At 40.5% G+C, this 15,192-nt stretch overlaps 1 protein-coding gene across 2 annotated transcripts; it reads right to left on the reverse strand.

Moving 5' to 3' along the window:
- Positions 1-7,863: 7,863 nt before the first annotated feature.
- Positions 7,864-15,184, reverse strand: CENPQ (centromere protein Q). 2 transcript variants are annotated; one of them, XM_074921620.1, is made up of 9 exons: positions 15,083-15,184; positions 13,751-13,907; positions 12,950-13,007; positions 12,130-12,244; positions 11,798-11,866; positions 10,408-10,537; positions 10,028-10,147; positions 9,682-9,759; positions 7,864-9,263 (listed from the first exon to the last, which is right to left on the reverse strand). In XM_074921620.1, exons 1-9 carry the CDS (start codon positions 15,169-15,171, stop codon positions 9,135-9,137), a joined length of 945 nt encoding a protein of 314 aa, XP_074777721.1. In that variant the 5' UTR covers positions 15,172-15,184; the 3' UTR covers positions 7,864-9,134. The 2 variants fall into 2 exon arrangements, with proteins under 2 accessions (XP_074777721.1, XP_074777730.1); XM_074921629.1 differs by lacking the exon at positions 15,083-15,184 and adding an exon at positions 14,721-14,791.
- Positions 15,185-15,192: the final 8 nt, after the last annotated feature.

Consider the following 15,192-nt stretch of genomic DNA (forward strand, 5'->3'; position numbering starts at 1 on the left):
GGACTCCTTTCAGGTCTGTGAGGAACCTTACTAGCATCGCTAGGTACCCGTTTGCACAGAGATACCCACAATATACAATACACATAGCAAATTCCCCAGAAAGCAGCACCTGTAGACAAACATCCCTTTCACAGTCACATCTTGCTTCCAGTCGCACCCATTCAAATCCAAAAGGTGAAACCGTGGTGCAAAACTGTAATGCCAATAGATTCGCAGGCTCAACAGGACCACAGAATAATTCAGGTTGGAGGGGACTGCAGAAGGCCAAAGAATCAACCAGAAGGTGAGACCAGACTGCTCAGGGCTTTATCCAATCTGATTTTGAATCCAGATGGATCTAAATACAGTTTTGGACATACGTAGGTGTAACAGAAAGCACAGTACCTCTCTGGGTCAAAGTTAAATGCCAAGATGGTATAATAAGCCTCCCACTATTCTATTTTGAAGAAGAGATCTGATTTTGATACATTTCTCAGGCTGAGAGCCAGGCTCTTCGCATGAGCTTGCATGGCATGATGCTTATTGCTCTACCTTGCCATGAGCAGAAGGCACCGGTGCAGTGGAAGCAGTCTCCACAACAGTGACAAATTGCTCACAAGGCAAATTATCATCAGAAGACCACCCCTGCATTACCACTTTGCTTTTCTCTGGGGATGTACTGGAAAATTGACATGCTATAACATGGAAAGCTAAGAAACACTGACTAAGTAACAAAGGCTAGTAATCCTTAAAATGTAAAAGAGAATCGGGGTAGTGGACCAGATACGCTGTGAAACAAGTGTTCTCCCATTTTAAACTATCTTCTGCAAGGTGCTGGAAGAGGTGGTCCAGACTAGTAATTTGTACAATACCAGGAACCAACACTGGAATCAACTGCCTTAATTAGCAAAGGACAGTGACGTCCAGCAAGAAAAACATTCAGATCTGCTCTTCGCACGCTGGTGTCAGCAGTACCTCAAGCCACATGCTGTTATTATAGTTAAAAACACATGCAACTGGCAGGATTCAACTACAAATTCAGACATATAAATTTATGTGTCTGAATATAAGTGTCTATATGTGCCCTTGTGACTTCTGTCTAGATCTTGAGCGTTGTTTGAGATGCTTGTGGTGGGTTGGCCCAGGCTGGATGCCATGTGCCCACCAAAGCTGCTCTGCCACTTCCCCTCCTCAGCTGGAAAAGGGAGAGAAAAAATATAATGAAAATCTCGTGGGCTGAGATAAGGACAGAGGGACATGATTCACCAGTTACTGTCACAGGCAAAATAGACTTGACTTGGGGAAAAAATTAATTTATTATCAGTCAAATCAGAGTAAGATAATGAGAAATAAAACCAAATCTTAAAAATGCTTTCCTCCCATCTCTTTCTTTTTCCTGGACTTAACTTTGTCTCTGATTTTCTCTACCTCCTCCCCACCAGTGGTGCAGGGAGCAGGGGATGGGGGTTGCAGTCAGTTCATCACACGTCTCTGCTGATCCTTCCTCCTCAGGGGGAGGACTCCTCACACTCTTCCCCTGCTCCAGTGTGGAGTCCCTGCCACAGGAGACAGTCCTCTACTAACTTCTCAAAATACTAAAATGATTTTGTTTCCTCTAAATGAAGTAAGGCTGAGGTGTACCTTGTATCTGAAAAATTTGTCCCCAGTTGATGACATCTGTGTTTTCCAGTAGCTCCTGGTAAGCTTGTAGCTTCTTGTAGAAAACTGCATGAGCATTGGTATAATGGTCAAGGTCATCCACCTCATTCTGGGGAGAAAAAAATCTGGAAGAATTAAATATTCTCCCCATACCCAGATGCACATTTTTCACACTGGAATCAAAGCTCACTGAAAGCCAGCCCCAGAGGTTTAATGAATGTTTGGAGCTTCACAGTGGCTTCTTTTAGGACATTTTCAGTAGTGACTCTCAAGCAAGACAGCAGAAATATCTGTTGCTCTCCATAGTGTCATATTAACAGAAAGCAGCAATAGTAAGTCCTGGTGTACTCAAGGCACAGTAACCCAAACCTGGCCTAATTCAAAGCTCACCTCTGCTACTGGTTGTCCTGAAACCCATGTGTGTTATTTACTTGTGAAGGTCAGCATCTCTTTAGAACACATCTCTTCTGGTAAACGAAATAGTATCAATGCTTGTTCTCTGCCCCTGAGCTGAAATAGCAGAGTCTGGCCTCATCAATACTATTAAACTCTCATGGCCTCCAAAGCAGGTTGGAAATATCCAAGCTGCCAGCTGGGTATTGTCCATGTCCTGTGCTGACTCCTGCATCGCTGGCCTAAGGGAACTGCTTGTCCCAGAGAGCATGCCAAGGATTTAACTGCACAGGTAGTACTTGTAGTAACCCATATGAGAATACACCAACAAGAGCTTGTCTCCTAGCCTGGAGACACAAATCCATGCAACTCGGAGACTGCTTTACCATGGTGGACAGAAGGGGCTGAGGCAATGACCCCTCCCAGCACCTCTTTAGCGCTGCCCGTTATGGAATAAAAGACTGCAGAAGGACCTTTCTTTCAGCTTGTAGCCACATCTGCCCCATCACCACCTCACTAAAGCTCTTTTTTCTGACTGCATAAAGAGAGAGACCAAAGAGTCTATTTCTTAATTTATTTCTTTAAGTTCGATCTAGTGGCATGAGTGCAGGTATGCCTCCTCTGCACAAGCTGTGCAAGTTAATCTTCAGCCAGTGAAACCAGGATAATGACAATCAATTAGAACACGTACTTTATATGTCAGGATATAACTGCTAGGCAGAACATTTCAGGTAAGAGCAGTGCTCCTTGCAGTGGGCTCTGTGCTGGTACCCCCAGGGATGCCCCATAGCACTTCATAGTTCCCACCCGCCCGTTATGCACTTCCCAGATAAAGCTAGCCCCATCCACAAAGTTCTTGGAAAGCTGAGAGGAAGGCCTCAGTCATGTTAGATCCACCTCTCAGAAACAAAGAGAGAAACCCATGTCAATCTGCCTCCCTCTGCGGCCGGGTGACAACAGCTTTGAAGTCTGGCCATGAGTCCACCACCTCTTCCTACTGAAGGGGTTCCCTCGGCTGATGTTCATCACAGCTCCATAAACTTGCAGCACGAATAGCCAAGAGAAGAAAGACAGTTTGAGACAGGCAAACATGGCGCCTGTGTTATAAACCAGAGACTGAACCAGTGACACAGAGCTGAAAGCACACATTTAGACTTTCATACACACACACATATTTATCACAGAGGTTGATACCTACACACTCACCAGTAAGGCATATTATCATGAAAATAAACCAATACCTAACTATGCCAGCCCTAAATACTTTGGAGAGGAGGTAACCAGTTTGCTTCTTTCTTTTCTTAAGCATGCGGATTTGGGTTAGTAAGCAGGGCCAAACGGATTTCTCAGATGTAGGCATCTAAACATCAAATATGTCAGTGTAGACAAAGCACAAACCCTCTCCCCACAGCCTTGATTCCCCAACAAACATCCTGATTCACCAATGGAAGTACCACAGAAAACAACAAGTCATCACTGTGTTACCTTGAGGGACTCAGGGAAATTCCACCTTAACATTTTCTCCAGCACCTGCAGCTTCATTATCACCAGCATCTTCTTTCCTGGGAACACATACAAGGTGTAAAGAGTCACTCAGAAAAGCCATAATGTGGAAGAATTGAGTGGCATAATTATTAATTTCGTAAAATATAATAGCTCCCACAAGTGCCTTGATTCAGCATTTTCCTATGGAAAGCATTTTGGAAATAATTTTTTTTTGCAACAGATGAGTGGGCAGAGAACAGCAAGATGGGATAGTGTTTGGCACACCAAGTTGGAGTCAGAAAATCCTGGGCTTAATCTGAAACCTACACCAGGTTTCTGGTGCAACATCAGACAAGTCACTTCTAGATAGGTTCAAAAAGAGGGTTTTCTCATACCTGCTCCAAAAATCATGTTAGTTTTGCTGATAAAAACTGTAAAAATAAATTCTTACCACCAAATTCTTTAAGCCTAGATATGACTGACCTCTCTTACTGGTTAGTAACAAGTAATTTGTACTATGTTAATTTAACCTTTAACTTTTTCGCCTATGATTTGGGACAGTTCATACCCCAGGGTAACCTCAGCAGAGGAGTTCCTGCAAGAATGACAGCCACAAATCTTATCAGTGAAACAGATGCCTTGCCTTGGTCATTTATTTTTTTTCTTTCTACCTTTGGTGTCAATCCAAACTGGCCCATCCAAATCAGCATAGTTTCAGTCTGCCAAAAAAAATCATTCCCCCCTCCCAAAAAGGAATCAAACCAAAAAACCCCCAAGAAGCAATAATAATGTATCTTCACTTAAAATGTCAAGGAAAGAATTCAAATCCTAAGGTTTCTCAGAAGTACCGCATCCTTCATCCTCTCTTAAATGTGCACCAGTTATTCTTGAAAGCATTTCCCTTTGCTACAGTTCATTATAAATCTTAACATTCTTTACAAATCCTTGCAGCCATCAAGTATCCGCTTTACTAGTAACAAGCATCTTATAAGCAGCCACCTCTCTGGATCACAGATGTAGCAGGGGGCTAGGTGGTCATCCATCCCCAGCTCCCTTGTTTGCTTATTAGACACTTACATGGCTACTACAAAGGTAGTGATCCAACAGACAGATCACAAGTAAGACAACAATCAGGTGTTAATCTGATTTTCCTATGTTTTTAAAGGAAACAAAAACCACCTGCATACCACAAAAGTTGAAGGGTTTTAGCATTGATGACTTACCTTGTCAGCACCATATATTAACCTTGATATTTTACTGCAAGGAGTCTTTCCAAGATCACTTCTATGACTGATCTAGCACCCCTAGAACAAGGAGTCTATTCACTTATTCTTAATACAACGAGCCCATCTGGCCATTTTCTTATTTTGTTTAATTCTACAGATAGCACAGCATGTATTTTTTTCTAAAAGCTTTTGCACCTCAAAACTTGAACCTTCTTTCCAGGCTATGTTTAGGTTTCAAACATTTAGTCGGGTAAAGTAACAAGACCTTTAACAGAGAAGCAACACAACAGTCATCACTAATTGCCTTTTCTTGTTGTCCTCAGCAGACAGATTAAGGGTTTAATAAACCATGGCTTTAAGCAAGTCCCCTACAGAGACAACCTGCTCCCAAGGTCAGCATAGAAATACGTGAATGGAGCAAGTTAGTGAAGCTCAGGCTGCCCCACTAAGACACCTGTGCCTTAGATAAGAATTATCTTCCAGCATCCATGTGATCCACCATTAGCCTCCAGCCCTCCCCTTGTTTCTTGTCTTGCTTCACCAAACATAAAATTAAAAAAAAAAAAAAGAGAGGCCATTCTATGATCACATGTGCATATTTACCTTTCTTGAAGCTCATACTCCATTTTCTCACCATTTGCAAGGGGAAAATTGTCCCAGTGTGCCAGCATACATGCAACTATATCTAAAAGCAGTATTGATGTGTGCTTGAACACACAGCTACGTTTACATAAATACAGTTCTTACACCTCTGTGCCTGGAAGTATTTTCAGACTGAAAACAAATATTGCACCAATAGACCACCTGATTACTTACCTGCTTTCAGTCCTGTAGCCTGCCCTTTCAAAGTGCGACGATAAAGTTGAAGTTAGGAGACAACCAAAGGCATCCACTTTGTGGCTACTTCTGCATGTGGAATGATGAGTGTCCTTGTCCAGAATCTTAAAACTACAATTTAATTGATCCAGATGATTGTTCTAAACTGGTACACTGTCCCTAAAATCTTTATTCTTTCTTACTTTTAGAGAGCATGGAAATAAAAGCCAGAGCCAGCCACGCCACACCTTCAGAAGAAGAGGGCCTCTGTGAGCATAGTTTATTAACTACTAGTGTCAGAAGACTTGTTCAAGAGTGTAAATTCTAGCAAGAACCTTTAATTTTTTTCATTAAGATATTTAATCTCTTTGCATTCATACCAATGAATGATCTACTTTGCACATACTTATGAATATCCTTTTTCTTCTCAATGGTAGCGAAATTAAAGCAGTCAGATTTCACTCTCAGTGCCAGGCTTCATACCACAAGGGAATTAAGAGCCTGAGATAAATTGCAACACATTCTGCCAAAGAAAAAACCAAGCCAGCTAAGCAGCCCTGAGCATCATTTTGAGGTGGCAGCCCTGTTCACCCTTTGCCTGATCTTTCTGGTGCTCACCATTAGTCCAGTTTGATGATGCTGATTCATATTGTCCTTTTGATTTGGACTTGATAACCTATAGGACAAGGCAGAAAAGTCAATAGAGAAGGAATGTTGAAGTGTTATGGAGAGCACATGCAGAAAGGTGTTTTACTTGACTGGGAGGAGGGGTTGATATGGGATAGATTGATAATCCTGTTCATCTGAAGAAATCTGTGACTTGTAGGTTATCTACTTGAACCCAAGGTCTGTGAAAGTGAAGTTTCAGATAGTCCCAGGTCGAACCACAGAAGTTCACAGCTCCATGCACACAGAACAACCATGAACCTTCTCCTAGAAGAGTCCTCTAATCTCATGAGAAACCACAATCTGATCCTCCTGCGACTCTGGCCCAGGGTATCTACAACCACAATAGTTCAGCTAAAACCATCTCCTGAAAGTCTGGATTGATGTTCCTGGTTTTTGCTGTCCCGTTCATGTGTACATGACAACTCCATAGTAACCACACCCACAAGCCAGCCAGCCAATAAATCACCCGATATCAGGAAAAAAAAAAAAAATAAATAAATAAAATTATGGCTTGCTTCTGTAACTATCTAGCCCTGTAATGCAGTACCTCCATTGTACTGCATTTACAAGGGCTGAGGGTTGAGGCTTTTTCCAAATGTTTTACTTAAGCGTGTAATTTAACATTTCCTCTGACTGACCAGGTGTCTGTGAATAATTTTATTTTTATTATCTTTGTATGTTATAACCACAGTTTTATACAGACAGAAGTAACAAGCAGTTATTCTACGTCGAATGAGATATTTATGATTAATATAATGATGTGCTACAGAGAAATACAGAGTATGATAGCAGAGGCCTTCAGAAATGGAGATGGGGGACACGGCGCAGCATACAGCTATGGGGTACAGCAATGGGACACGGGAGAGCAGTGAGGATGGCAAGAGAAGAGGCTTGGCCTAGGAGACCCCTCAGCTACAAAGACATCACCAACAATCAGCTCAGGAAATAAAGACCCAGAACTAGACAAAACTGGTTTTAGGAATAACAAAGAAAGAGCATTTAACATATATAAAAGGCATTATACCACACACACCCCCAAAGAGCGCTTCCTCTTTGCATTTAAACACTCTTTTGAGCACGACACAAGGATTTAAACAACTAGATTTGAAAGGAAGGGAAGAGACCATAAATCTCAACTCCAGAAGCCGACCACACAGGAATAATTGCAAAAGGTCTTATGATACAGGCTTTCGTTGGGAAACATGAGAAATGCTGCAAAGAGCTAAGAAAAAATCCATCCTACTTCAGTACCCTGTCTTTCAGAGTCAGCATGTGTGATCAAAAGTAAATCAACAACCTTGTTGAAACCATTTAATTGTCTGATAGACACATAATTCATATATTTGTTTACTTCTTTTTCACACCTATTTGTACACTCCATCTTACATAACCTGCTGGCACTGTTACATTTACTTTAAGAATTTATTGCCTACTCCCTCATTCCTGTGCTGTAAAAAGCAGTGAGTAACCAATCCCTACTCAATGCTTTCATAAAATACTTTTTTATTATTTCCTTCTTCAGCTACTGCTATTTCAACTTTCCTTGTATGGAAGCTATATTAGATCTCTGGCTCCTACTTACTACCTTTCTCCATACTTTAAAAAAAAAAAAAAAAAAAAAGAAAAATGGTACCTATATGATTCATGAAATTCAAAACCCACATAGTAAATTCCTGGCATGCAGACCATCCTTAACAAAAGGAGTATCTCTCTCCTTGACAAAAATTAAGGTAGCTGGCATGCAGGACAATCATTAACCCACAATCTGGATTAAATTACTTTGGGGTAGTGGTTATGTCAGTAAATGCTCCCCTTGCTGAGTGATCAGAAATTCGAGATTTTCTAAATATTTCTATACCTTTTCATGTAATTCAGTATAAAGCAAGCAAGTACCGAGTCTGATTTTCCTACATGTAGCAACTACAGAGAGGCTTTTAATCTCTCATAGGAGAATAGAGATAATTAGCTCACGTCTCATTAAGAGTACCAGCAGTTTGTAAACAAAATAGTGTTTGCACACTAAAGCAATGTAAAGAGCGCTGCTGTCTCCTAGCAGATAATTTGACTGAAGCAAGCACTGAGTAACTGAGTCTTTTAAGGGAGAAGTTCTATCATGGCAAAATAGAGGAGAGATTAAAGTGCATTGAAAACAGATTTTTGACTTTTTTTTTTTCTTCTGAAGCTGAAGAATATCTGACAGTTAATGAAATATAAGGCAAGTAAACAATTCGGGTTAGAGCATTGCTCCAACAATCTTACATGCTTTCCCTAACCATCTGGATAAAAAGAAAAAAAAAAAAAAAAGACATTCACACCTGGTTTAAGCAGCAATTATGAAAATGTAAAAAAAATCCTGTACACCTGATAAAAATTATTCAGTTTCCTGCCACAGATGTTTTTATTAAAAAATGGTAAGAAAGTTGAACAGGGAATTTGTAACTGAACATTAATCATATTTTTACTATGTGCTTCAGGTTTAAAAGCAATTTAACTCCAAAACAAAAATTAGTTTGTCAAAAGATACTGCCTTCATCGATTTATTAATATGATATAAAAGTCCAAATATAGTGGAATAGGTTGTCTTATTCTATAAAAATGCCCAAATAAACCTAGGATCCCTTTCCCTCCCTTCTCCTAACATAGTATGTATCATCATTAGAAGTTGTCAGAGGTCCAGAAAAACAAAAACCCTCAACTGACCACTAAAATCACTAGAATCCCAGAATGCATCTACAGATTTATATACCGATATTCATAGAAAATGTTTTAACAGAAATTCAGCAGTCTCAGCACTAAAGCAATTAGGAAGAAAACACTGTTTCCGTGACCAGCATCCTGCCACTCTACATTAACAGAGTGCTGCCCTAGGTTATCTTCCTGAAAGAAGACTACAAATATTTCGGTTTCTCAAAGGCAGTCCACCTTCTCATAGGTCTTTTCAATGAGGGTTAACATGTTCTTCAAGTCAGCTGACTGCTGAATAATGTTCATATCCTGTAAGAGACCATTCTGATTTTTCATCTTCAGCATTTCTTCCTAAAGAAGGAAGGATAATAGACAACAAATAAAAAACAAGTTTCATTAAGTCCAACAGAAATTTCACTTTCATGCAGCCTAGCTGTACCTAAATACAGCTAAAATAAAGATTCAAAGACTCAGAATTGAGCTAGTCTTCTTTCCAGCAATCACAGAGAGATATATCTCAGAAATTGTTACAGGTTCCCTAGGACTATAGGGTTCCTAGGAAAAGATATGTAATCCTTTAAATGGCAGGTTTTCTAGGGCTTCATTCCATTTTTTAAACGTAAGCATTTAGTTCTCAATTAAAAGGAAGAAGAAAACTTTCAGATATTTCAGAATTGCCCCCCTCTGGCAAAAGTTAAGTGATAAAAGCACATTCTGTTGCCTTCTTCCTCATAGCCAAAGTGTCTCCGAAAATATATTCCATGCTCACCTGCAAAGTGGGTGTCTGTAAACTGTGCTTGGGGAGTTCTGGAAGGTAGAGTTCACCTCTGCCATTTTCCTGGAATACCTAGAAAGGGAAAAAGAGAGAGAAAAAATAATCCAAACTCAAACATCAGTCACACAAGTAGAAAAATAAACTGGTTGTCATTATCCAACTTCTGAAAACCACTTATTATTTTTGCAACTAAAGTTGGAAAAACTGAAAAGATACATTCCCAAAGCAAATAAGGCCCTCTTTATATGACCCTCTCTGCAGAAACAGCTTGTATGGCATAGCTCTGGAAGACAGGCCTCCCTCTAACCTAGAGCAGTGCAGCAATATCTATTGGAAATACCTTCCTGGCCTTTTTTTCATCTTCCTCTAACTGGTTCCTGAGCACCTGAATTTTGTGCTGCAGTTGTAGCACAGTTTCTTCAGTGCGTTCTGCTGATTGCTCAGCTTCTTTTATTTCTTCCTAAGGTAAAATAGACAAGAACACAGAACAAAGTTTACTTTAGAGATGGTGATCCTTTTGCATATGACACTGATCATCAGCATCACCCAAGACACAGAAACACCATCCAAAAAGATTCACTGATTTGTAGCAAAGGTGGGTGACAATGATGAACAGTGGACAACTCCTCCCCAGCAGCACAGGCATAGCCAACATCTACTAAAAAGTTACAACACATTAGCAGACAGGTAAGATATTTTTCCCCTCCTTGCCTTTCATACCTGCAATTGTACCAAAGACTCTTTGTTTGCCTCAAGCATTTGTTTCTCTGCCATTTGAAGGCTTGGGATGTTCTTCAGGTTGCCCAGCATCCCTGGAGGCACCTTTAAAGTCTTGAGAAATTTCAGCACCCTTTATTATAGAAAAAGGAAAGCATGACTTGTTTGGAGTTCTTTGCAAAACAAAAAAGAAAACTGACTAATGGTTTCTCTGGGGAAAAACTAAACTCAGTTTAGCCTGGTGAAGTAAAAGGACCCAGACAGGAAGAAAAGCTGTCTTCAATTGCTTTCAAAAATCAGGTGGAATAGATGTCTAAGGAAGGAACTGGGAACAAGATATCCCACCATTCTAACCTTTGCTATTAGACTGACACGTGGTTTCTATCCCACTGGACTTGTACACTCCCTGACTGTAAATAGACATTAACTAATATTTTCCCAGTTCCGACGTTTCTGCTTTTCAAAGTAAAAATAAGTTCTAAAAGCAGCATTTTTAGCTGCTTCCAAAGATAATTTTAGTAAAATCTGTAAATGCTTTTGTGAAACATGATATATAGCTTTATGCCAGAGGAAAAGTTTTAGCTCACTCTCAAAGGTCCTTCTGAGTCTAAGGAAGACTTGAATTCTTCTAAGTTGGATCTGTCAGTTAGATACACCAAACCACCACAATTTCCATCCATCCCAGATGAGATTGAAGGAGTTTGGCAACTCAGAAATTAAAGATGTCACATATTAAAACACACACACAGACAAAGTAAACCATTTATGAAGAACTAGCTCCTCAAGATTTGAATCTTGAAGTACGGTAAGAACAAAAAAAGCAATATACATGCTCAGGCTCTATGTTGATTAGAACCTGGTATACTGACACACGTGCACACAAAAATTCTCAGACGCTCAAGTGTACATAATTACTCCCACAATGACATAAGGAGGCTACAATATATCCCAAGACAAACTTTCAATTCTCTTTGAAGTAACTTCAACAGTCAGAAAATGATTTAGCATTTAAGAAAATTTAGCTATAACTGCTCCTGCCACTATCATAAAATGATAGCAAAATAAATAGCTGTCCACAAGTTTAAACCATGTATAGAGAACCAAGCTGACTCAAGGAGCTCTTAAGAATACCTCCTCCCAGGATCTCTTACTCATACAGAAGTAGTTGAAGTGAGTCTTTCAACAACTCTTGCTTGTCCACTTCGGTCAAGACATTTCCCTCCTTTATTTTGCATCAAATCTCCCTTCCAAGATTTCCTAAATGTGATTGCTCCCAGAAGCAATTTTGTAAACGTGGTACAAAACAACTGGATAAACCATATAACCATATCCCTTCTCTCCCTCCTTTTTTGTTTAAAAAAACCCCAATCCAAACTAAATTATAATTTCTTACTTTTCTTTCAGTAAATTGAGGTGCTTCTGAACATTATCTTTCCTTTCACCTTGTTGGCACAAAACAGATCTGGAAAGAAAATAAAGGCAGAATTTTCATCACAAAGCCTGCAAGCACAGAGAATGCATCAAGTGAAGTGAATAGTCAGAACTTTTCTACCTAAAAATTTCCAAAACCAGATAGAAAGCGTTATATTATATTGGACAAAATATACACAGCCAGCCGTATTGTCCAAGAAAAGCTCCAAAGCTTTTCCAGTTCAAGCAATGTTATGATTTTTACTTTATTCCTTGTGGAAACAGAGAAGAACCACCAGGATATTTGGCACTTACAGTATTACTGAATCCATTAAAGTTTCCAGAAACTGCCTACTGGTCTCTGAGAGTGTCTGCCAAGATCCTGTTTTAGCACTGGTTAGCTTCACCTTTTTTGAAGAACTTTTTTCTCCTGTTAGCACAAGAAAAAAAAGGAAAAGATATGATCTGTCAAACCTGGATAGACAAACTTTGTGACTCAGTTCACTCAGATTGTAGTCAGAGGCATAACAGTTAAAGCTTTTCCATGTCACAAAACTATCAGGTCAAATCTATCCATATTAGGTGGTACTTATTATTTGCAAGTCACAAGTTTCTTTAAAAGGACAAAATAGAAAAGGTTCTTTCTTACAGCAGTTTCATTCTAAACAGATACTTTCCCCAAATCATTGGCAATACAAGTGAGAAAACCCAGAATGAAATAAAAGAGTGGGAATATATATAAGCAAGAAACTCAATGTAGCAGGGGTCTCATCTCATCTGTATGTTCAATACAACACATGCCAGTCTTAAGACAGAAGGTTAACAGAGAAGACAATGGTCTGTGAAGAGGAAGTTAAAATATTATGGGTACTTGTGGTGGAATTTTACAAGAACAATAACTGCAAACAAAAGCATGTGATTAATACATGCGTATACAACACAATGTGAGTTCACACTGGCGAACACTGTACAGCAAATACTCACTGTTACTATTCAGACAGAAAACTTTGAAACTTATTTCAGTGACATCTCAGGAATCTATGATTTCAACATAGCAGTTGCTACTTTTACTTTCAGTGTTTTTCAGAACACTGAATTGGCATGAGACAAACGTAAGGAAAGAATACAATCCTACCTGCAGGGGAATAGTCCCCGTGTTCCTTAGCTTTTCTTTTGACTGTCTCAGTGATGTGCTGAAGAGAAAAATTTACAGCAGATGTGGTAATTTTGAAACATCCTCTGCTGTGCAACCATCCATCTACTCCTAGCAACCCACTATAAAAAGGCTGTGAAAGCATGTTAGAACTTGACAGAGGTCTATTGACACTGACAACAAAAAAAGGCTTTTTAAACTGTGAAACAGTAATTCATCCCAAACAGATTAGGGAAAGCAATTCATTCGTCTTAATTGCTCCCATTCCAAGAATCAGATCATGAAATAAGAAATGCACATGACATTTCCCCATCCAGCCACATCTTGAGATCATGCTGTTCATAAATTCAGTGGTTAAGCAAGCTCTCTCCAACGGAAAGTTGCCTAGGTCAGTCCTGAGACACACAGATAATATGCTCCAGAACTGAATAAACGTCACCTAAGCTGAATGAACTCTAACTTTATCACTGTTCAAACAGATGCTAGACAGCTCTTCAGAACTCCACAGCCAGCTTGCCTTTTTATTAATGATCAGTGATCAAGATTTATCAATGCCTGCTACTTGTTACAGGCATAGTAGCACACAATAAGAAATTCTGGAAACCAGGGAGCAGCTAAAACAGTGGGTCTCAAAAGAGCTGCTCACACTGGACATTTCCTCAAGAAGACTACTTTTAGTTAATGAAACATTCTCTACAAATTCCAGTAAAAAAAATGGGTTAAAAGGCCTCTTTTTTTTTCTTTTGTTACTTTCTAATTTATTTAATACAATATAATGATTACCTTTCTTTTTTGATCTTGTTTTCTTCCTTCTCTCTGTGTTCCCTTTTTTTGGCTGGAAGGCCCTTGTTGATTTTGTGATTTAGACTTTTTTGCTGATCCACCAGTAGTCTCGCCCATTTTACTGGAAGATGTGTGGCAGCGTTTCATCACCTGTAAACTAAATGAAACAGGACGAAACAAAACCAAAATTAAAATCCAGCAATTATAATCTGTTAGTGCAAACCACACATTAACAAGCAAAACAACAGAAATACCAACCGCTAAACGAGCCTAAACGTTTGCATATTTGCTAACCCAGAGCCTAAATCTTCCATATTTATTTAAGTGCAGGACTAATTAAAAAAAAAAAAAAATCCGCAAAAGCCTTTTAGACAAGTCTTCACATGTTCCACATCTCTTTCTAAACTTAAAAGCTAGCATATCTGTATACCAAAGAGCAGCCAATGGTAACTGCACTGAGAACAGTCTAATATGTTCTTAAAGGCCTCCAACAACAGAAATTCTTAATCTTTCTAACGCAATCCAGTACAGTCATCATATTACCAGAACTTTTTACCCTAACCATAATACTCCTTGCTGCAGTTTACATTTACAGCTTCTTTTCTTACTCACTAGGTAGAGGAAAAAGAAGTTACACAGAGGAGAGTAATCATTACACCCCACTAGCCTTCTCCTTTCTAAATGCAATGGCTGAGATATACGCAATTTTTCTTTCATCCCTTTAGGTCACACCCAAGGCGTCATGCGGAAAAGATGAGGGGTAACAGGTACATGTTAAAGCTGGGGAGATTCTGACTAGACAGAAGAGGAAAAATTTTCACAATGAGAACAATCAGCCATTGGAATAATCTCCCCAGGGAAGTGGTGGATTCCCCAATATTGGACATTTCTAATATTCATCTGGACAGGGGGCTGGGCCGTGATTTGCGAAGAAAGGTTGGATCGGATGATGCTTGAGGTCCCTCCCCACCTGGGATTCTGTGATTCTATGATCTTCCCTCACGCAGAGGCCCCGTCACGGCTCGCCAGGCCGCAGTCGCGACAGACAGCAGGTAGATAAACCCTGCCTCTCCCCCCCCCGCTCCAGTAATCACGGATGTCGTGGGGCAGCATCCGCAGCAGAACTCGGAGCAGGGGCGCGGACTACAACTCCCGGCATGCAACGCTGCCCGCCGCAGCTGCGGCGCGGGCGCGCCCAGCGAAACGCATGCCGGGAGTTGTGGTCTTCACCACCCATCACCCCCACAACTCCCGCTCCCTGCTGCCGCCGCCGCACAACCCCGCGGGAACCTCCGGGAAACCTCCCCGCAGCTCATCCCGCCCGGGACTCACCGCCCCGGCACCTCCTCAGCGCTCCCGCGGACCCCGCGCCGGGCCGACGAGCCGTCACCAAACCGTTTTCCCCGCGCAGCCGGGCGCATGCGCAGTGCGCCAGCCCCGCC

Source organism: Athene noctua, chromosome 1, assembly GCF_965140245.1.
Source record: "Athene noctua chromosome 1, bAthNoc1.hap1.1, whole genome shotgun sequence".
Lineage (NCBI taxonomy): Eukaryota > Metazoa > Chordata > Aves > Strigiformes > Strigidae > Athene > Athene noctua.